Below are 22,658 nucleotides of genomic sequence, written 5' to 3' on the forward strand. Positions count from 1 at the left end.
ACACGTACTAGGTTCTGCTAAATGTTTTATATTTAAGCCTGACAACAATCCTAAGAACAAGATCCTATTACTAAACCCTATATTAAAGACATGGGCGAAGAGGCTGAGCCATGTTAGGAAGTGGCAAGGCTGGGATGCTAACAAAGGCTTCTGAATTCAAAGCTCTAAACCACTCAATTGTGGAAAGAGAAAGATTATAAAGCCTTTGATTTAGCAACAGTTTTCTAGGAGCAAACATTTTAAACATATTCAAATGTATTTAACCTAGTTCGATATTGTTATACTATATATACTAAAACTGTGGAAATATTCCATTCTAAAAGAGCAACTGACTTCTAAATCATTGAACTATTAATAAATTTCAAAATATTTTCCTAGATGTTGTAACTAAAACTATTTTATATCACGTAAATTCAATTTTTATCCTCTAGAAAACAGTAACTCAAAACATTTAATTTCAATTATTTTCATCATAACACAGTGATTTCTAAAAAAAATCAGAAGTCAAACTTGTATAGTTGGTAAAGATAAAGAAATTATAACTAAATCAGGACAGACTTGACTGAAATGACTCCAAAACTAGAGCAGGACAATCATGCAAGCAGTACGATCTTTAGTATCGCCTTTTTAGATTTTGAAGCAATCCACTGAACTCTGTATAAAGATTCAAACTAAATATGGACGTAATATTACCTGTTTGTCTGATGTCAAACTTAACAACAACAACAAGAGATCTTGCAAAGCATACCTTGGCAAAAAATACGGTGAGGTGAGTTTCACTGCCAACAATCCAAATAGGGAATTTTGGAGATTTCAAGTAAGAGCCAACCTAGAACAAAGGTAGTAAAATAAGAAAATGAAAATTTTATATTGCCTGTTAAGTATTTACCAGCAAATCCTTGAAGCATCACTAAAGTGCCTAATTCATATTTAAATGGAATAATGGATTATGCCAGAATGCCTTACCATAAAGGTCAAATGCTAAATGTAAAAATGAGTGTTATAAAGACTGTCAGGGCAAAGCTTATACTGCATCTTTCCACCAGAATAATAATATACAGATTTAACACAGCAAAAAAGAAATTAGTGTAACCCTAAGAATCGTTCTCATGTTTCACTGAAGATCCTAGATAAAATGGCCACTTCTAGAATTTCAGCTTGGTACTTCAAACTCTAAAACTATAAATCTGATGGTAATTACTCTATCAGGAAAATAATCATAAATTAACAAGTGAGTAGATATATGAATAAATAAGAGAAAAAGCCTTAAGAACATCTTGTCTTTAAGGAACCTAGAGCAATATAATAATCTCTCTAAAGCAAAATATATACTTCCATCTAGGAATATTAAAGAATCTTTCACTTGATTATGGTAGGAAGTAAACTCAAAGTTACACAATATTAATTCTAAAATATATTAAAAAGTTATACCTTATAGCCTGCCTTCAAGGTTACACAGTTAACCTATAAAAACAACAGCACCGAAAATTTAAGGGCATCGTTTTTGTGTGACAGAGAAAAAGCAAGCTTAAAATTCAACAGGTTAAAAACTGACCTGTGAAATCTGACCATATTCACATCAGTCATTCACAGTGTTAGATGGACAAGGACTCTTAAAAAACAAGTAACCTTACCAATAACATTTGCTGAGTTTTCTTTTCTCACAAAGACCTTCACCCACGCCCCAACCCCCACTGGAGCTAGGAAATCCCAAGTGGCTACTTGCAACAGTCAGTCAGGGTCAACTATTCATCACTAGGCAGCCAAAAGCCTCCCTATGGTGTCCTGCTTTCAACCACCTTTGAAATTTATTGTGATCATTAGGAGGGCAGTGGGATAGTAAAACTATCTTTTGACCTGTGATGGGAGACATGAGCTGGATGTGCTAATCGCAATGACCAACCAGTAGAGGAGGAAGGGTGATCTGAGGACAACAGAGAAGATAACAGCAAAAGGGCAAAGGAGAAGACAAAGCTTAGCAGAGATTCAGAATTGAGGGGTTTTAGAGGTTTTCGGCCAAGTCCTTCCATTCTACATAAGGAAACCGGAAGATACACAGGATCAGCGCCTGGTCTGAATTCAACAGCTAACTAGTATAGAGTCAGAATTAAAACTCATGTTTTCCGACACATAATGTGGCAGCTCTCCATTACATCATGCTGCCTCTTGTGATGGAAAGTTTAGACATCGTTTAATTCCTCTTCTAGAAAAAGTGTGCATGTATCCGTGTGTAAGCGTGTGTGTGTGTTTAGTTAAGGTAGAAGTAAAAAAATGAGGATAAAAGTATATACAGTGGGATCAAAGGGTAAATGAGTGCTGAACTCATGCAGTGTTTTGTAATAATAAAAATAAATAAATCGAAACGCCGTAAATAGTGCACCCACTTTGGAAAACAGTTTGCCAGTTCCTCCAAAACTTATGTAGATACCACATGATCAAGTAATTTCATTCCTGGGTACACACCCAAAAGAAATAGAACCATGTCCACAAAACACTAATGTTCACAGTAGTATTATACATTATTATGTTAATATTATATATTAATGTTTATAGCAGTATTATTCATAAGAGTCAAAAATCAGAAACAATTTAAATGTCCATCAACTACTAAAGAGAAAAACAAAATTGATATAAATTGGTAAATCATACAAAAGAATATTATTTGGTCCTAAAAAAGAAGTACTAATACACAGGAATGAACAATGGAAACATTATGCTAAGTGAAAGAAGAAGCCAGACACGAAAGGCCACATACTGTACGATTCCATTTAGATGAACTATCCAGAAGAGGCAAAGCTTCAGACACAAAAAGGCGCCAGGGGCTGGCAAGGAATGAGGAAGTGACAGCTAAAGGGTGTAGAGGATCTTCTCGGAGTGAGGAAATGTATTGAAATTAGTTGTGAATACACCAAAAAACCCACTGAATTATATACTTTAAAATGGTGAATTTTACGGCATTGGAGTTCTATTTTTTTTTTTTAAAGTACACACCCCAAAGCATTCAGAGTCAACCTTTCATCTCAGTACAGTCTGATAGACACATGCACACATGGAGATAGGGAGCGAGAGAGCCAGAGAGCCCATGAGAGAGACTGTTTCCTTTGTCTTAATGAGTGCGTATGATAAACGTAATATGAAATGGATCATTTTAACTCTAAAGGGCAATTTGCTACACTATCAAAGAAAAGGAAAATGTTCAGACTTACAAAATCCATTAACAACACAATTATTTCCTTACTGCTGTTTCTCTAAATGTTTGATAAAAAGTATATAATTCCAAGTATATATATATTTTCAGAAGGACAGCTATAATTATATACATATGAGCACCACAGTGTAAGAGTTTTATCTTTCTTCCTTTTTAAATACTTGTCTTCACTTAGTTTCGAGGTCCTCACTAGGGGCTGGTCAGCTTCCTTTAAAAAAGGCAGCTGATAAAGTCCAAACCTCCCTGATACTTCTCCCACCCTCCAGGCCACCATGCATGGCCCTAATCGCTCTGGAGCCCGGTACCAGACAACAAGGGACAACTCCCAAGCCCAGAGCCCACTGAATCTATTCAAACCAGCCAGCCCACAGCGGGGCCAGGCATGGGTTGCACGGCCCCCCAGTCAACTCCACCCCAGTTCCCATAGGAAGCTGCCCCTCAGGGCTGCAGCCTACTGGTGCCTTGTCCATAGGTCTCCTTCTCTTCCTGTCTTAGAGCTTTCTCTTGTTTAGAGCTGTAAGTAACAAAAGCGTTCTGCCTTTCATCTATCTGAGCATCTGTGTGCTGTATCCTACCATAAGAAATATCTTTTAAACCCTAGAAAACACCACAATTACTGCTACAACACTAGACGGGTAATACTAGGGTAGTACTAAGGCAGTAATACTGGGGTAACAGAATATACAGCAGCTAATGACTTCCCACTATGATCGTAGGCAGAAAACAAACATTCCTCTGTTCTACCTAACAGTTAAAGAAAAGCAAATGCACGTATTTAGAAGAGCTCACCATTCTGGTGAAACTGTCTGCTCATTCATTCAACAAATGTTTACTGAGCATCTAATATGTACCCAGAAAGACAATGTGACTGCTTTCATAGAGTTAATATTCCATTAAGGACAACAGAAAAATTCAAGATTAAAAAAAAAAAAAGATAACTAAGCCAACAAAAAAAGGTCATTACAAAGTGATTATTCCTACAAAATAATGTGAAAAAGAGTCAGTGGGAAATGGTCCAGGAAAAGGCCTTTGAGGTACCTTCTGAGTTAGGGCTTGAAGGAGAGAGGAGTGATCCATTCAGCTGCAGTATTCCAGGCAGAAATGAAAGAAGTATAAAGATTCATCAGGTACGGGCTTGTCTGTTGTTTAGTAGCTAAGTCATGACTGACTCTTTGCGATCCCATGGACTGTAGCCCACCTAGGTCCCTCTGTCCATGGGATTTCCCAGCAAGAAAACTGGAGTGGGTTGCCATTTCCTTCTCCAGGGGACCTTTCCAACCCAGGGAAGTAAGAGCTTGGCATGTATGAAGAACTGACAGGAGACAGTGTGGCTGGAGGACAGAGAATCCAGACCATCAGGGCCTTAAGGCCACAGGGTGAAGATTTCAGAACATTATCACCTTCACTCTCTATCTTCCTGCAAAACACACTCCAGGCACTTTTTAGAAAACAGCTTCACTGAAATATCTTTGACATACAAAAACTAAATATATTTAAGGTAGACAACTTGATGTTTTGATACATGTATATACTATAAAAAGATCACCACAATCAAGCTAATTAACACCCATTAACTCTAGTCACCATTTTTTTATATGCATACACAGTCACACTTTTTGGAATAGGAATGGTTGTTTATGGGTGTGTTGGGGAGGAGACACAGCTTTATTCCCTGGTCGCTAGACTGCCTCAGAATAGCTTTAGGTTGTGTAATTAAAGTCACTAAAAATGTAAGAGTTACTACTGTTTGACAGCACAATTACTATTAATGAATAAAGGCAGGATGAAATCATTTGATTATCATGTCCATATCATCCCTGTGCAAGTGTTGTCATGAAAGATGAATGTTGTCTAGTAAAAAAGAAAGGAAACAGAGGAAGGAGAGGAAGGGAGGGGAGGGAGGATGAGGAAGGGGAGGTAGGCAGGCAGGCAGGCAGGCAGGAAAGGACTGTTACTGTTACTAAAAATAATCACCACCATTCAAACCACTGCTATGAAACCACCATTCTAAACTGGAAAAGAATAGGAGATCTACTTCTTTTTCCAAAATCAGAACATTTTATTAAATGCAAATCATTAATGATTTAAACTCCATTTAAAACTATTTGGAATATCCATAGTAATTTCAGATTATGCAGGAAAAGTGATGAGATACATATCAAAAAATGAGAGCTTCATGGCAGCTCCTAATCCTAGCACATGTGTTAAGAGTTTAATGCTGTGAAATGCTTAGGTCTTTCTTCTTTTAGTGTGAAATCATTTTTCAGATGAAATAGACAAAAGTTGGAATTTCAGGCATTTAACAAATTGTTTTACTATGCCTGACAAAATATTTATTACCAGTTGTTTCAGTGAACCATACTGTCAGTATGGAAGATCAAATAGGATATTCTCTCCCCTCAGTTTATAAAAAACTTTATTTATATTCAATAATGGATATCTGTTTTCATAAATTATTTCAAAGTGGGTTCTGCCTCTGACCCTCAAAAGGAATGAGCCTAAAAAAATAGGAAACTCAGCATGATTGGCCAGCTTAACTCTATCCTTGATAAGCCTGTCAGTTCAGAAAGGGTGATGAAAAAGGAATTGAGAGTATACACTATCAGCAGTGAAGTAAAATATGCTGTCATAGGAGAAAAATGCTCTCTGTAACAGGGGACAAGAGAATAAAAATCATTCAAAGTACCTTAAAAATCAACTTACCTTACAGTATCTTAAAGCTTCCATGAGGGTTAAGAATCCTACAGCAGCTTGTTCATGTATACCAAGAAGTTCTGCAACAAAAAAGTCAGCAATGCATTAGCATACAGATCTGAAAAGGACTTCAATATAAATACATTTGTACACATACATATATATATATTCTACACCAAAACGTTTACTTTCACCCCAAATTGTACTTTAAAAGTCTAGCATATATTTACTGTTAAGAGATCACATCAAGTCATCACGATAGTCCTGTTCATTACAAAATACCATTAGATTAGGTAATAGAGCCTTTATATGTACATTAAATGCATTTATAAAACTTTATATTCAATGTTAACTTTTGATAGCCATTTGATATCATCCCTTTCTCCTCTAAATAAACACAAGCAGCAGCTTAAGACTGGGGAAATGATGAACAGAACACAGTACCTGGTTTACAAAGCCTAGTGTTAGTCACTCAGTCGTGTCTGACTTTTTGCAACCTGATGGGCTGTAGTCCACCAGGCTCCGCTGTCCATGGGATTCTCCAGGCAAGAATACTGGAGTGGGTAGCCATTCCCTTCTCCAGGGGATCTTCCAAGCCAGGGATCGAACCCAGGTCTCCTGCATTGCAGGCAGATTCCACTGAGCTACAAGGGAAACCCTTACAAAGGCTAAGAGCTTACCAAAGGAGACAGATGAGAAAACCTGTGCTCTTTATTTAGATGAACACACACAACTTACAGTGGTGTTAAGGGCATCTGTTTACTGTGTTAGGGTAGGTACACGCAAGTGTTAACATCTGAGTTGAATCCTGAAGCATATGTAGGAATTTTCCAGGCCAAGAAGAGGATAAGAAGAAAATTTAAAGAGAAGAAATGGCAAAGAAGTATGAAAAATCAATGTATTCAAGGGGTGAAAAATTTGTCAAAGCTTCCTTAAAGGTTTCTAGCCTGGGGAACCTGATAAATGGTGACTGACCGAGAGAGAGAATAAAGAATTAGGTTCTAAAGTGGTATGAAGAGAGAGCATGAGTTTAGTTTTAGATAAGTCGAATTGAGTGACCTTGAGGACTTCTAGAGAGAGATGGGTACATTACTAGAAGTAAGGTTCAGGAACACAGAAAAAAAGGTCAGAACTGGATGCAAAGCTTTAGGGAATCACCAACATGATCATGGAAATGGATAAGAGTGAGCAAAAAAAGCAAAGAAAATGAAAAGACAGACTATTCCACATCAGAAATGTAACTGTAATGGTAATAAAGTCTTTTCATAGACTACAGCTTTCAGCTAACGTACATTAAGTATCAGGATAATAGTAATTTGGGTAACAGTAATTTGTAATTTTTTTTTGCATTTCTTTTCCATGGGGATGGTCTTGATCCCTGTCTCCTGTACAATGTCATGAAACTCATTCCATAGTTCATCAGGCACTCTTCTCTATCAGATCTAGGCCCTTAAATCTATTTCTCACTTCCAATCATAAGGGATTTGATTTAGGTCATGCCTGAATGGTCTACCGGTTTTGGCATCCGGTCCCATCACTTCATGGGAAATAGATGGGGAAACAGTGGAAACAGTGTCAGACTTTATTTTGGGGGGCTCCAAAATCACTGCAGATGGTGACTGCAGCCATGAAACTATAAGACACTCATTCATTGGAAGAAAAGTTATGACCAACCTAGATAGCATATTCAAAAGCAGAGACATTACTTTGCCAACTAAGGTCTGTCTAGTCAAGGCTATGGTTTTCCCAGTGGTCATGTATGGATGTGAGAGTTGGACTGTGAAGAACGCTGAGTGCCGAAGAACTGATGCTTTTGAACTGTGGTGTTGGAGAAGACTCTTGAGAGTCCCTTGGACTGCAAGGAGATCCAACCAGTCCGTTCTGAAGGAAATCAGCCCTGGGATTTCTTTGGAAGGAATGATGCTAAAGCTGAAACTCCAGTACTTTGGCCACCTCATGCGAAGAGTTGACTCACTGGAAAAGACTTTGACACTGGGAGGGATTGGGGGCAGGAGGAGAAGGGGACGACAGAGGATGAGATGGCTGGATGGCACCACTGACTTGATGGACGTGAGTCTGAGTGAACTCCGGGAGTTGGTGATGAACAGGGAGGCCTGGTGTGCTGCAATTCATGGAGTCGGAAAGAGTCGGACACGACTGAGCAACTGAACTGAACTTGTAATAGTAATTTGGGACCATACATATTTCTAAAAAGAATCTTTTTTGTAGTTAAAAAATTATATCCACTATAAACACAACATATATATAATTCTACATCCTTTTTACTATTTGGTTATGTATCGTCCATTTTCCAGTAGGATATCATGTTTTTATCAATTAATGTAATAATATCAACTTATTTGCTTTGTTGTAAATATTAAGCACAATATCTAGATGGTGTAAACCAAGAGTTGGTTGTTTAAGCTTTAATTTTTGTAAATTCAAAATTAATAGAAGACATGTATACACATAGTTTGTATTTTTCACTAGCTTCTTAAAGGCACAGAAGAGACATAGCTAGTTTCCAAGTTTTGCTTAGAATTCTCAGGGATGTCTAAGTTCCTTTTAGACTTATTTCTCTGTCTTAATTTTTAACAACCCAAAAAACAGTGATTATTTTCTTATAAACCAAGTAAGCAAAAGCTTTTTTGGATCCTCAATAATGTTTAATAGTATAAAGGTCATGAGAACAAGAAATCTGAAAATCATTGGCATAGCATTCAGATCAAAAAGAGAAAGTGAGGGTGAGCAACCAGATAGGAAGAGATGGTACCCCACAGCCTTTCAAATTTTTTCTTCCTCTTCATTCTTAAAATTAAGGAATACTAAATATTCTCTGCTGCTAAGTCGCTTCAGTCATGTCCGACTCTGTGCGACCCCATGGACTGCAGCCTACCAGGCTCCCAGTCCATGGGATTTTCCAGGCAAGAGTACTGGAGTGGGTTGCCATTGCCTTCTCTGCTAAATATTCTCAAGTTCAAATAATACATCTTGATGAAAGTGAAAGAGGAGAGTGAAAAAGTTGGCTTAAAGCTCAACATTCAAAAAACAAAGATCATGGCATCTGGTCCCATCACTTCATGGGAAATAGATGGGGAAACAGCGGAAACAGTGGCAGACTTTATTTTTTGGGGCTCCAAAATCACTGCAGATGGTGACTGCAGCCATGAAATTAAAAGACGCTTATTCCTTGGAAGAAAAGTTATGACCAACCTAGATAGCATACTGAAGAGCAGAGACATTACTTTGCCAACAAAGGTCCGTCTAGTCAAGGCTATGGTTTTTCCTGCGGTCATGTATGGATGTGAGGGTTGGACTGTGAAGAAGGCTGAGTGCCGAAGAACTGATGCTTTTGAACTGTGGTGTTGGAGAAGACTCTTGAGAGTCCCTTGGACTGCAAGGAGATCCAACCAGTCCGTTCTGAAGGAGATCAGCCCTGGGATTTCTTTGGAAGGAATGATGCTAAAGCTGAAACTCCAGTACTTTGGCCACCTCATGCGAAGAGTTGACTCACTGGAAAAGACTTTGATGCTGGGAGGGATTGGGGGCAGGAGAAGAAGGGGACGACAGAGGATGAGATGGCTGGATGGCATCACTGACTCGATGGACGTAAGTCTAAGTGAACTCCCGGAGTTGGTGATGGACAGGGAGGCCTGGCGTGCTGCGATTCATGGAGTCGCAAAGAGTCGGACACGACTGAGTGACTAAACTGAAGAAACAGTTTCACATTTTAATTTCTAAAATCACTTACCACCATCTAGTGTTATGACTTGATTACTACATCACCTATTTCCTTACAGATGTCTGGAATACTATATCTGTAATATCATGCTACTAAATACACCAAATCAGCTTTCAAAACTCTTGAATAATGAATTATTCAGATGCAGTCAGTAATCACATGTTTAGCCATGTTGTTTGAATGGTAATATTTTTTAAATGTATCACTCCTATGTACTTAAAATTTTTATCTTATTTTGATAGCTAAAGTGCATCATTAATAATATTTATTATTGTACCATGTTATAATTACAGTGAAGACATACTATTCTCACATATTAAAATTTAAAGAATTTAGTTACACTAACTACACTTTTCTCACTAAGTCTCCAAGAAATCTGTTTAAGTTTGCAGAAAATTCTAATAATTCTGTCATTATATTTCAGAATTTTAGTCTTGTTTTTAGCCTAGCAATTAAGACTAACCATGATTAAGTGTCTATCCACCTTTGTGTTCAGTCAGTCAGACTGTATCAAAGTGTAGAGTTTCATATATTCACGAGTTTGCTTCTCTATACCCTTTTCTGCTCCCAACTATCACTTCTCACTACTGTCAGGGTATCTATAGAAGTCCTTGTTAGGCCTTTCAAACTTGATATTGACTTGGAAAGCACATACCTGCACTATATTTATTTAACAAACACCCTGAGGGCCAAGTATTGAAAAGAACAATGTCAAGCACAGTGTGGGAATACAAAGGCATCACCTGGAGTATGAAGACAGAAGAACCTCTCTGCAAACTATGTATCTGATGAGGGGTTAACACCTAAAACATATAAGAAATTCCGAAAACTCACTGTTAAAAAAAAAAAAGTAAAAAAACGTAACTCCCCAAACCAAACAAAATGCTAAGCAAAAAAATCTGGGCTAAAGACTTGACACATTTCTCTAAAGAATACATACAAATGGCCAACAGTATATGAAAAGATGCTGAAGATCAACATCCCCAATCATCAGAGAGGAGTAAATCAAAACCACAATGTTAGGGTAACCATTCTCAAAAAACAGAAAAGATTATAAATAAGTGTTGTGGAGGATGTGTAGAATCCTTGTTCACTGTTGGTGGGAATCTAACATGAAAAACAGGATGGAGGTTCCCCTCCCAAAATTAAAAATAGAACCACTGTATGATCCATCAGTTCCACCTCTGTGTATTTAATTGAAAAGAGTGAAGTGAGCATCTCAAAGAGATATCCACATTCCCATGTTCACTGCTGCACTGTTCACAACAGCTGAGAAACAGACAACCTAAATGTCTAGCAACGAATGAATGAAGCAAGCGTGCAACATCCATACAAAGGATTACCATTCAGGCTTACAAAAGAAGGAAATCTTATCGTGTGTGCACATACATGAACCGTGAGGACCTTAGGCTAACTGACATATGCCAGTCATAGAAGGAGAAACACTGCATGATTCCACTGAGATGAGGTATCTAAAACGAACTCAGAGAAGCGGAAAGTAGAATGGTGGTTGACAGGAGCTAGAGGAGGAGGAAATGGGGAGAGGCTATTCTACAGATAGAAGAGTTTCAGTTCCAGTTATATAAGACAAGTAAGATTTTCTGTACAATCTCATACCTATAATTAATACCATACTCTAAAACTTCGTTGCAGGGGTGGATCTCATGTTAAACATTCTTACTACAATTTAAAAAAACTCAAATCCACCCCCAACAACAATGTAGAATGTGGTAAGTATGATGAAGGCAAAATGCTCAGAGACCAGACAGATGACCAGCAGTTGTGGGACTCTGGGGACTCCTGGAGACAGCACAAGCAGTGGCAGCTGAAGGACTGGCCAAGCAGAGATGGGAGGGATAGAGGTCTTCAGGCACAAGGAGCAGCACGCACAAAGAAATGAAGCTAAGTAGCAGGATTCTGTTCAAGCATCGATAAGTTCATGATGGCTGAAAATATAAGCTGGGGTGAAATTATGTAAGGTCACTAAGTAAAGAATCTACACACAATGGAATATTACTCAGCCACAGAAATGAATGAAACTGTACCATTTACAGAGACGTGGATGGAACCAGAGACTGTCATACAGAGTGAAGTCAGTCAGAAAAAGATAAACATCATATAGTAATGCATACGTGGAATCTAGAAAAATGGTACACCTGTGTCTTTCTGAAGCAGCACAACGAGAGACACAGAAGTAGAAAACAAACATGGTTACCACGGGGGGAAGGAGGGTGGGATGAATTGAGAGACTGGGATAGACATATACACTACTATGCATAAAATAGATAACTAATTTAATGAGAACCTACTGTATAGCACAGGGAACTCTGCTTGATGCTCTGTGGTGATCTAAATGAGAAGGAAATCTAAAAAACGGGATACATGTATATGTACAGCTGATTATGATATAGTAGACAGCAACATCACTGTAAAGCAACTATACTCCAATGAAAACTTTAAAAAGAATCTGTAGTTTAAAAATGGAGGGGGGAGGGCTTTTTTAATAAGAATGCTAGAATATCTAAAATTTTTAAAAATACAAAAAAAAGCTTGATTCATCTCATTTACAGGTAAAGGTACATGCACTTTGAGCCATGAACTTTGTGAAATCTATTTTTGAAGTGAAGAGCTTTATAAAAACCACTAACTGGTTGTTATATTCCTGAGAAGTCAGGTTGCTATGGAGTTGGCATCTAGCCAGAGTTGCCAATTTCAGCCAATAAGAACACAATATGCCCAGTTATATTTGAATTTCAGATACAAAATAAAAATTTTCAGTAAAGTATACTCCAAATACTAAGCAAGACATACTTCCGCTAAAAAGGATTGCTTATTTGAAATTCAGATTTAACTGGGAACTCTGCATTTTATCTAGCAAAGTACATGTGTGTGTGTGTTACTCCCTCAGTAGTGTCCAACTCTTTGCAACCCCATGGATTGTAGCCTGCCAGACATCTCTGGAAATTCTCCAGAGAATACTGGAGTGGCTTGCCCCTTCTCCAGGGGATCTTACCGACCCAGGGATCAAATCTAGGTCTTCTGAATTGCAAGCAGATTTTTTACCATCTGAGCCACTAGGGAAGTTAGAATTGGGATATTAGGTAATCCTTTGGGGAAAAGTAAAAAGGTAGATCCCTATCTCATACCACTCATGAATAAATAAAATCCAGATGGGTTAACAGGATAAACATTAAAAAGAAATAAAGCCTACCAAATCATTTTAAGAAAATACTAGGCAGTGCTAGCTTTAACCTTGGGGTGGGAAAAACACAGAACAAATACAAACAAAAAAATGTAAACAAAAGAAGCAAAACCCAGAAGCCCTAAAAGAAGAGATCAAATGATTTAATTTCATCAAAAATGAAAGCTTTGGTATATAAAAGATAGCAGTGGCAAAGTTAAAGAAGACAGAAATGGCTGAGAGACAGTATCTACAACACAGATTTAATACATAAAGAATTAAGAATTTATAAAGTACCCCTAGAAATTATAGTTAAAATAACCTCTCCTTCTAAAATGTCAAAAGAGAGACAATTAGCAGAAGAAGAAAACACTAAAAGTTGGCAAACATATGAAAAGATGATTAGGTGCAGGTTCAGTAGGAATCAGAGAAATGTGAATCAAAATAGGCTACCAAGTGTCAATAAACTGATGACAAAAATACTAAAGAGTGAAAGTTCTGAGTGCTGGTTAGGATGTAGAAAAACAGAAACTATACACTGCAAGCGTAAGTTTATACTTCTCCAGTCGGTAAAGCAAATTTCCAAAGGTAATTTGGCATATGAACGTTTAACAGGTATTCCTCAAAAGGTTAAATAAACACAGTTATCATATGACCCAGGATATTCACTCCTGGGTAGATGCTAAAGAAAAATAAAAACATGTTCTCACTAACATTTGTACATAAATGTTACTAACCACATCACTCATCACGGCCAAGTGGAAACAAAGCAAATGTCCATCAACTGATGAATGAAAAAAGAAAATGAGAAAATGTGCTATAAGCTATACAATGAAATAGTTTTCAGTAAAATGGAGTGAAGTGCTCGTTCATGCTAAAATATGGATGAACCTTGAAAATACTACACTAAGTGAAATAAACTGGTACAGAAGTTTATATATTACGTGATTCTATTAAATGTCCAGAATAGGCAAATCAACAGAGATAGAAAGCAGATTAATGGTGGCTGAGGGGAAGTGACTACTTACGGGTTTAAGGGTTCTTTTGGAGATGATACAGATGTTTTGAATCTGATATGGTGATGGCTGCACAACTCAAGAACATATTAAAAACCAATGACCTATACATTTTAAATGGCAGATGTGTAAATTATGTGAATTATATCTCAATAAATCTATTAGTTAAAAAAAAGAAAAAGAACAGAAGCCTAACTGTAACCTTTATTGGTTGGATCCACTCTAATAAATAATCCTATGTAAACTTCATCTCAGCTCTTAATTCTGATTGCACATTTACACATTCCTTCCATAATTCATCTTTATACTCCTTCTTAAAGCAGTGGATGTAAACTCTTTCTCCTTTACATGCCTCTAACTTTGTCCATTCATTGTCAGTGGACAAATTCAAACTCTCAAAAGTTATTCCAATTTAAATATTTGATACCTCAAAATGCCTTTTTCTTTTTTCAATACATTCTTTCTTCTTGTTTTAGAAGAACTGTGTATCTTTCCAACGTCACTGTTACTATCAACTCCATTTACTATCTCTTCTATTAAAAGCAGTTTTCCTCCTAACAGATAATTTAGGAGACTTCTATCCCTTAAAAAAAAACTGGTGTATACCATCCCTTGGTCTTATGACCAGGCAACGAACTCCCCTCTTTCCACCCTTTCACCAGCAAAATGTCCTTGCCTACATTCCTAAAATATTTATTCCTTATGCTATGGATTCTATCTCAGTTGCTCTTTTAAGGGAAAGCCCTCATTAACTGCTAAATTCATAGCCTATTCTTAGTCCTCATTCTCCTTGTTTGAGAGATTCAGCATGGCTCATTCACTTAACTTCTGTATCACACACACACACAAAAATCTTTGGATAAAATTCTCAATCTCTGCTTCTCTCTATAAATGAGGCAAAAATTACCTCTTAGGGCTATTGTGAAATTAAATAAAATGAAATTCTTCTATATCATCTTATATATTTATTTTCACACTGAAAATTCTATTAAGTGTGGTTTAATAGGCTATCATGATGATTAAGTATGCTGGTTGTAAGAGAACCAGACAACTGTGGTTTAAACTCCAGCTCTGTTTGCATGAAATAAGATACTTAATTTGGTGCCTTAGTTTCCTTTATTCTATGACCTTCATAGAGTAGTTTTAAGAAAAGTGAGTAAAATGGGAGAAAAGAAAGAGAATCATTAAATATTAAGAACAGAGGTTGGCATTGCTAAGATGATGCTTGTCACTGCTGGATAATGGGCTTTTTGTTGTTATTATTATTTATTTTTATTTATTTATTTACTTGGCTGTGCCAGGTCTTAGCTGCGGCACACAGGATCAGCATTCTTAATAAGTGTCAACAGTTGTTAATGGCCCTTTAAAGAAAATGAAATACCTGAGGACAAGAATTGTTCTCTGGATCCAGTGACTTAAAGCTGACTTCCTATAATGTTTCTTGCACATATTCATTCACTCAATAAACTTCATTTGAAAACCTATTGGTGATTTGTACCTTACTCTTATCCGTCTAATTCACAGCTGAGTTCTACAGATTCTACTTTCCCGGAGGCTCTTTCACAGAGGCAGGGGTCCAGCAGGAGAACATGCTATGGTGGACTGAGCACAAGCCTGGGCTGTGGTCAGCCATGGACGCCTGCTGTTGGATGTGGGGTGAATTACAAATGACCTAAGCCTCGGTTTTCTTAACTATAAATTGAGGTTGAGAAGATACACATCCAAAACATATTGCTTGGCACAAAGTACATAATCCTAGCAGCTCTCTTTCTCTTCCTTTGCCACACCTATTTCATCGTTACTTCCCACCCATTAACTAGTTTGTGACCTGTCATCCTGTCCCATTCCTATGCATACAAGCTGACAGGTTCAAGTTCTTCTTTTGTCTTATGTTACTGCTCTGCTTAAATGCCTTCAATGACTCTCTTCCTAACGCTTGACAACTAAGGTTTAAACTTCTCAGTATCAAGATCCTCTGGTTTCTTACTCAACCTTATCTTTATGATCTTTTCTGTCTTCTTCACAGTCAATGCTTTTATCTCCTCAAATCTGGCTGTACATTCTAATTATGTACAGGTAATTTTTAAATTATCATGTGCAGAGCCCACAACCTAGAAATTCTAATTTGTTTATTCGTTCTCAGCTGGGGCCTGAGCACTGACTTACTCTTAAGCTTTCTACGAGTACAATGCATAGTCGGGATTAAGATACACTGCTCTAATGAGACTGGTCTGTCTCCCTGTCTCTAGACACAAACCTGTTATTTTTCCCTCTCTCTCCTTCCATGTGGCCTCATTAAAATGGCCACTCCTACTTAATGGCTCCCCACTCGTCCCAAGGCAAACAGAGTAGGAAAGGCTTCCTCCTTTCCTTGAACTTCTATCACACTTTACTTCAACTTGTGTTCATTTTGCCTTGCATTATAATTATCTGTGTGCATGTTCTTGTTTTCCTCTTTTGAGGGAAGGCCAAGTATTCCCATGGGCTGGTTGAGGCATTTTAGAAATTTAATCTTAATCTTCATAATCTAACATTTCTTTAAGGATGGTATTACCTCCCTGAGTTATAAATAAGCAAACTGCAGACAAGAGAAGTAAAGCAGCTTGCCTAAAGATTTGCAAAACTAGTAATTCTTTAATTATAATTTTTCTTTGTATAATACATATATCAGAATTTTCCTCCCATGTTGTCAGACAGAAAAATATCCAATAAATGCTGGATGAATGTATGGATTTTCACTTTAATTTTGGTGAATGAAAACAGATTCAACCTTAAGTCAACATTCGTAACAATTAAGGGAGAATGTAAGAAATATACCATGTCTATTTTCTTTTCCAAGATAATATTTTAAAGTCATTGCTTAGTTTTGATATTTAAACTATACTTAAAAAAAAAAACCTGAGCTTCCCTAGTGGCTCAGACGGTAAAGCATCTGTCTGCAATGCAGGAGACCCAGGTTTGATCCCTGGGTTGGGAAGATCCCCCTAGAAAAGGAAATGGCAGCCCATTCCGGTATTCTTGCCTGGAAAATCCCATGGATCACGGAGCCTGGTAGGCTACCATCAATGGGGTCGCAAAGAGTCGGACACGACTGAGCGACTTCACTTCAAAACAAAAAACACTGCAAGACAATAGCTTTGAAAGCTAGTATTTCAAGAAACAGAAAAGGATGAATTAGTACATATCAACAACTGGATAGCTGACCAATATTCTGTAAATATTGGGTTGGCCAAAAAGTTTTTCATAAGATGTAATGGAAAAACCCAAATGAACTTTTTGGCCAACCCATATATAGCATGAAGAAAAGCCTATGGAAGACTTGAGAATCTAAACTGCCTTTGACTAGCAGGGTTGAATACTTTCAGCTCTCAATCAGAATGAGGGCTCAAGAACAGGATGGGCTCAATTACAAAACTATAGAGCAAGTTCACCTCACTGCTTTTTTTGTCAGTGCATTTTACTGTTTGAACTTTGACCTTTACCAGAAATCACCTGAATTAGGTTCTCATTTTCACCTCATCACTGAGATAATTTTGTATACATTAGCTAATGTAGGATGGAAGGGTACCTCTTAGATTTCTTAAATAGTTAAGGTTGGATGGTGTTAAGGTACTTTTCAATTTTGAAATTCATTCATTTTTACTGATTTTTCCCCCTAATATTGTATTCTTTTATGTTTCTATTAACTCCATGTATTTCTAAAATTTGAGAAAATTTAAATATAAGATCAAGATTCATTCATTTAAATGGGAGCAGAAAGCAGTAATTATTATTTTCTCAGTCATAATATTTGCTTCTGTCATTTGTTGACAGTTTTATTTAATTTTAGGAGAAAAATTAAACTTCCCTGTGAACTATAGGAGTCATGATGATTTCTGTTCTATATTACACACTTCAAGGATTACATACTTGAGAGTCTGACATGCCTTTAACTAGTAGGATTGAATATGTGGTAGTTATTCAATGTATGTTGAAAGAACAAATAAATGAATTCAAACTGACCAAGTAACAATAAGCTACAGGGAATCTTTTTCAGAGCTGTGTATCAGCTCTCCTTAACTAGATGGATTGGCCAAAGGTGCTTGACTTCAACGTTCCTGGCAACATATGAAGGTATATGAAAGAAATTATTGAGACCAGAGATGGAGGTGATGGTGGTTTAAAATTCTCAGACAACCTTAAATTTACCCAGCATTTTAAAGGAAATTACAAACCTTAAAAGTAATACAGGGAAAAAAACCACTAGACTCTTAAATACTCCAAATCACAATACTCTTAATTTTTCAGTTTTAAGCAAAATTCAATAGTGTTCTTGACTTACAGACAGATATCACTGGATATGTACAAACTTTATATACATTTTAACTTTACATATATACAAAACATTTTAACTTTACATATATACAAAGACCTATTACTTTTTCTAAGCAAGTTAGTCCTATAATCCTAATTTTATATTAGAGAAAGCTAAAGGCTTAAGTAACTTGACTCAAGTCATATACTTGGGATTTGAACTCAAGTTTGTCAGCCTCCAAAGTCTATGCTCTTCATGTTATAGTGCTGTGAAAACTGTAAAGGATTCCTCTATACTAAAGCATTTATCTTAACCTCTAAGTAACACAAGGCCATTAAACAGATGAATTAACAATCAACTGTATTTTAGTGGAATATTCATCATAAACAAAATAAACACAACAAAGAATAAATACACTTACTCATTCCTGAGCATTCTCTATCACCATCCCATACATTAGAAACAGCGTGTCCTGTCAGCAGGAGGTTAATTAAACTTTGGCTATTAATAAAGATTAAAAAGTAATTAAAGTATGAATATACTAATTTTCAAAAAAAATATTCTTATGACAAAGCATAAAATCATCACTTTTTACATTAAATTATGTTGTTTAAAAAATAGAAAAACCTTACAGTTCTCATTTTATACACAACCTTGCTAAATGTATCACTTCCTGTGTCACCACAATGGTGCTTGTTGTTCTATATAATCATATCAATTTAACAACTTTATTCAAGACATCATATTTAAATAGATTAAAAAAATGATACTTAGACTGCTAATTTATTTATAATCACCTTAAAAATACATATATAATTTTTATTATTTTGTGTTTGATGCAAGACATGTGAATTTAACCTCTGGGGCAGAAAGATCTAAAGGAAATATGTTTTGGAGTGAGTTAACAATCAGTCACTGTGTCATCAATTTTTTGCATAAATAGCTATAAAAAGCTTGAGAGGCATGGTTTCTCAGAGAAAAATAAAAAAAAAAAATTTCCCCCAAACAGGGAAAACATTCACAAATACACATGGGTATACTTATTTCTAAATTAAAGTGAGCAAACTTCATCTATTAGAAAATTTCATGAATGCACTATCAAGCAAACATTGTTAAAATATTCCCACTGTCATCCTAAAAGAAACTATTTGCTACAATAAACCCAGTGCATACACAGATCTAAAGTGAAAGTTAATACTTCATACCTAAAAGCAATGTATAAAGCTTAAGACTGCTCATACTCAGAGACTTTAAGCTATAAGTACCGACAAACAAAATTATCTGACTCAGTAGTGTTTTATCTTATGTGCATATTATCAGTCCTAAAACCTAAAGTCCATATGAGGAAATAATAGATTTTAGTCAATTACCTGCCATGTCCATACACAGGATCTATCAAAGGCTCACTCGAATCTTCAATTTCATTTTTTATGTTTTCAATGCCCTAAAGAAACCAAGAATTCATTGGCTTATTTTTAAAAAAACTATAGAAATGAAAATTATGGTAGTTTAAAAACTAACCAGTTTATACTATGAATTAATAAAACACCATTATATAAGTAACTTTTCTCCCAAAGAATTACCCAGATTTGAAATGGGGGAGGGTGCGTTTGAAATGAAAATAGTGAGAAGCAGTTAATTCTTAGAATCTTTTCTTCTGTGTACTCGACATCAGAACAGGTAACAGCTCCAATGTGGGTATGTGAGTTAAAGGGGTGGTGGGGAGGGCCAGAGAGGGGCAGACAGAGAGACTGTTTAAGTTTCAAGAGAAGTGAGGAGAAAATTATTTTATCTGAAAGTTAATACTCATTTAACTTTAGGTGAAATTAAATTTGAACCCAATATACCTACTGAGGTACCTAATATATTTTCTTAGATCATTAAAACACTAAATATATATACACATGATAAAGATATAAATTTAAATACACAACAGGTATTTCTCATACATAAGAAAATGGAAGGTTCTCTTCTGATTGTGCATTCTTATATATTGGTCATTCAAATGTGCACTGACAAAATGTAAACTAGGAGGGCAGGAGTTTCTTATTTTCTTGAAAGCCAATTTTCTGGTTTTTTAATCGCCCAAAAGATTACCCAAATCCCTAAAGGTCTAGTTACTGGATAAGTACAAGAAGGCCTAGGCATTTTATCTCCATCAATTCCAAAATGACAAAGATAAACTGCCATTCTCTGTGCTATTCACCTAACTTTAATCATTGATTCCACTTGATTATAGGCCATTTCTAAAAATTAAAGCGATGATAATCAACAATCAAAATAGTAATATTGTGGAAATACTATAGAATGATACAAACAAGTTTAAGATCTCACACTGGACTTCCTTGTGGACAACTATACAAAATGGACTATCATAAAGTCACAATGAATAACATAGTCAAGCGCCAAAAATCACTAGGGAGAGAGGGGATCTTATTTCAAAGACCAGGTCAAGTAAGAACTAGACATGACATTTTTCTTGGCTGTGAACGACTAGACAGAGAGGAGGTATCAAAAGTTTTGAGCGTAAGAACTGGAAGAGTACTGAACAGTCACGATGAACTCATTAGAAACCAGGCATCCTCGGGACCTCCATCACTGCCAGTCCCCATTGCTAATCGACTACTAACTACTTTTCATTCTTTCTCTTAAATATGCTCCTAAATGATTTAAAATTTCTAAGTTTAAAACATGCTTCTAAAAAATATGCTCCTTTTCTTTCCATTTCCATGATCACTGCTCTGGCTTTAGGGTCACCTATTTCAGTAACTACTTTTCCAGTTTCCCTGACTCTAGTCTTACTATCCACATACCAACTCCCTCCAGCACAACTCTGATACCAATTTAAAGAACCTTTTAGCAATAGAAAGATCTCATTACTTCATTGCTCACAATTTTTGATTTGTTCCAATTTTGGCCACATAAAATGAGATTTTAAGTATTTCTGCACAAGAATTCTTACATATATGCCATTCTCATCTTCCACGGTTGCCTTTCTGGTATATTATGCTACACTAAGATAATGTCTTTATACCTGTTGTTCCCACAGCTTGGAATTTCTTCTCATAGTTATTCTGTCCAGAAAACTTCTCCCCATCCATCAAATGATGCCTACAAGGTCTGCCCTTGATTCCACCATATGAACTAAGGCAAGCCTTCTATTGTCCCACTACGCTTTGTGCATGAAACAAACAAACACCAAAAACACTGCCAAAATGGAAGTAACTATTAAGGTGTCTACCTTTTTGTTTACAACATTGGAGAGGAATGATTAAACAAAAATTGTATCCACATTGTAAGTTTAGTCCCTAATAAACAGTCAGTGCTCAATAAACATTTATCAAGTGAATGAAGTCTGATTCCAGATATGGCAAATTCAGCAGGATAACTCAGACCAAACAGGTCGCTGGAGATGTGAGGCTGGCGCTTGCAGAAAAGGGCAGGACCAGAAGTATACAGGTCAGAATGAACCATATAAAGGTAAGCTGAGAGGATACAAAGGTAACTAACAGGAAAAGATGGAAATGAAGCTATAAGCAGAAAAGTAATTATGAGGCATTACAGAAAGAGAACCAGTATAGTGATTTATCAGGTAAGCTAAGAAGAGACTGGTGTTAGATACAGCTGTTCCAGAAGGGGCTAAGGGGTCAAGTGCTTCCACTATGATCCAAGAAAATAAAATACCAAAGACCTCACTGCACTTCATAATTAGAATATTACTGATAAATCTCTGCAGTCTAGAAGATCATGGGTAAAGCTTGAAACGTGGTTAAGTAACAGGTGAATGAAGAAAGAGAGACTGATACTTTATTACTGGCACAAGAGATTTCAATTCTGAGATTTAGAAACAACATCAGAAGTAAAATTTCTCTCTGCAGTAGGAAAAATACTAAACTCAAATGAATAAAAATCAGAAAAACATCTTCTTTAACCAACCTTTGTCAGTAACACAGAATACAGAAAAAGCAATACTCCAAATTTGTTTCCCCACATTGAATACTGGTCCAAGACAGCATCTCTTAATTCTGCTAAACTTCTGAATGATCTTTTTCTGGGGGAAAAAAAGAATTAAGTATTAATATGATATGAGATTGACCACATTCATAAATGGGAACATTTTTTAACTGTCTTCTATATTAAAATGCATACATACAAAGAGGAGATTTTTGTGTCTCAAATTTTCAAATATAAATTTAGCCATTAACAGCCAAAGCTATTGCTGACAACTGTCATTATACATAATAGGTACCATTAAAATAGAAAGCCTACTTGGTAGGGAACCTCTTCATCTCTTAGGTGAACTGTCTGACATCAATCACTTGTTTAATGATCATACAGTTATTTAAGGAATTAGGTGGTCCTCTTCTAGGATATGGTTAAGAACAAAGAAAATTGACTTTTTAAAGCTTGAAAATTATTTAACAAATATCTGAACACCAAGGATAAGGTGTACCGTTGTGGCTTCTTTTAAAATAACATTGCATTTCAAATCAAATGCCACTCGCAATTCTACCAACATAGCT

The 22,658-nt window shown here is 36.3% G+C and overlaps 1 protein-coding gene across 3 annotated transcripts in view; it reads right to left on the reverse strand.

Moving 5' to 3' along the window:
- FAM188A (family with sequence similarity 188 member A) overlaps positions 1-22,658 on the reverse strand; it is an 82,499-nt gene that overhangs the window by 38,188 nt on the left and 21,653 nt on the right. For 2 of the 3 annotated variants that reach the window (XM_005687974.2, XM_018057150.1), the window contains 5 exons: positions 22,072-22,186; positions 19,506-19,579; positions 18,557-18,636; positions 5,912-5,982; positions 749-829 (listed from right to left, as the gene is read on the reverse strand). In XM_005687974.2, coding sequence (XP_005688031.2) covers positions 749-829; positions 5,912-5,982; positions 18,557-18,636; positions 19,506-19,579; positions 22,072-22,186 — 421 coding nt within the window. Of the gene's footprint in view, positions 1-748; positions 830-1,431; positions 1,465-5,911; positions 5,983-18,556; positions 18,637-19,505; positions 19,580-22,071; positions 22,187-22,658 lie in introns of all 3 variants that reach the window. The other variant, XM_005687973.3, reaches the window with a different exon arrangement.

This window comes from Capra hircus, chromosome 13, assembly GCF_001704415.2.
Source record: "Capra hircus breed San Clemente chromosome 13, ASM170441v1, whole genome shotgun sequence".
NCBI classification, from domain to species: Eukaryota; Metazoa; Chordata; class Mammalia; order Artiodactyla; family Bovidae; genus Capra; species Capra hircus.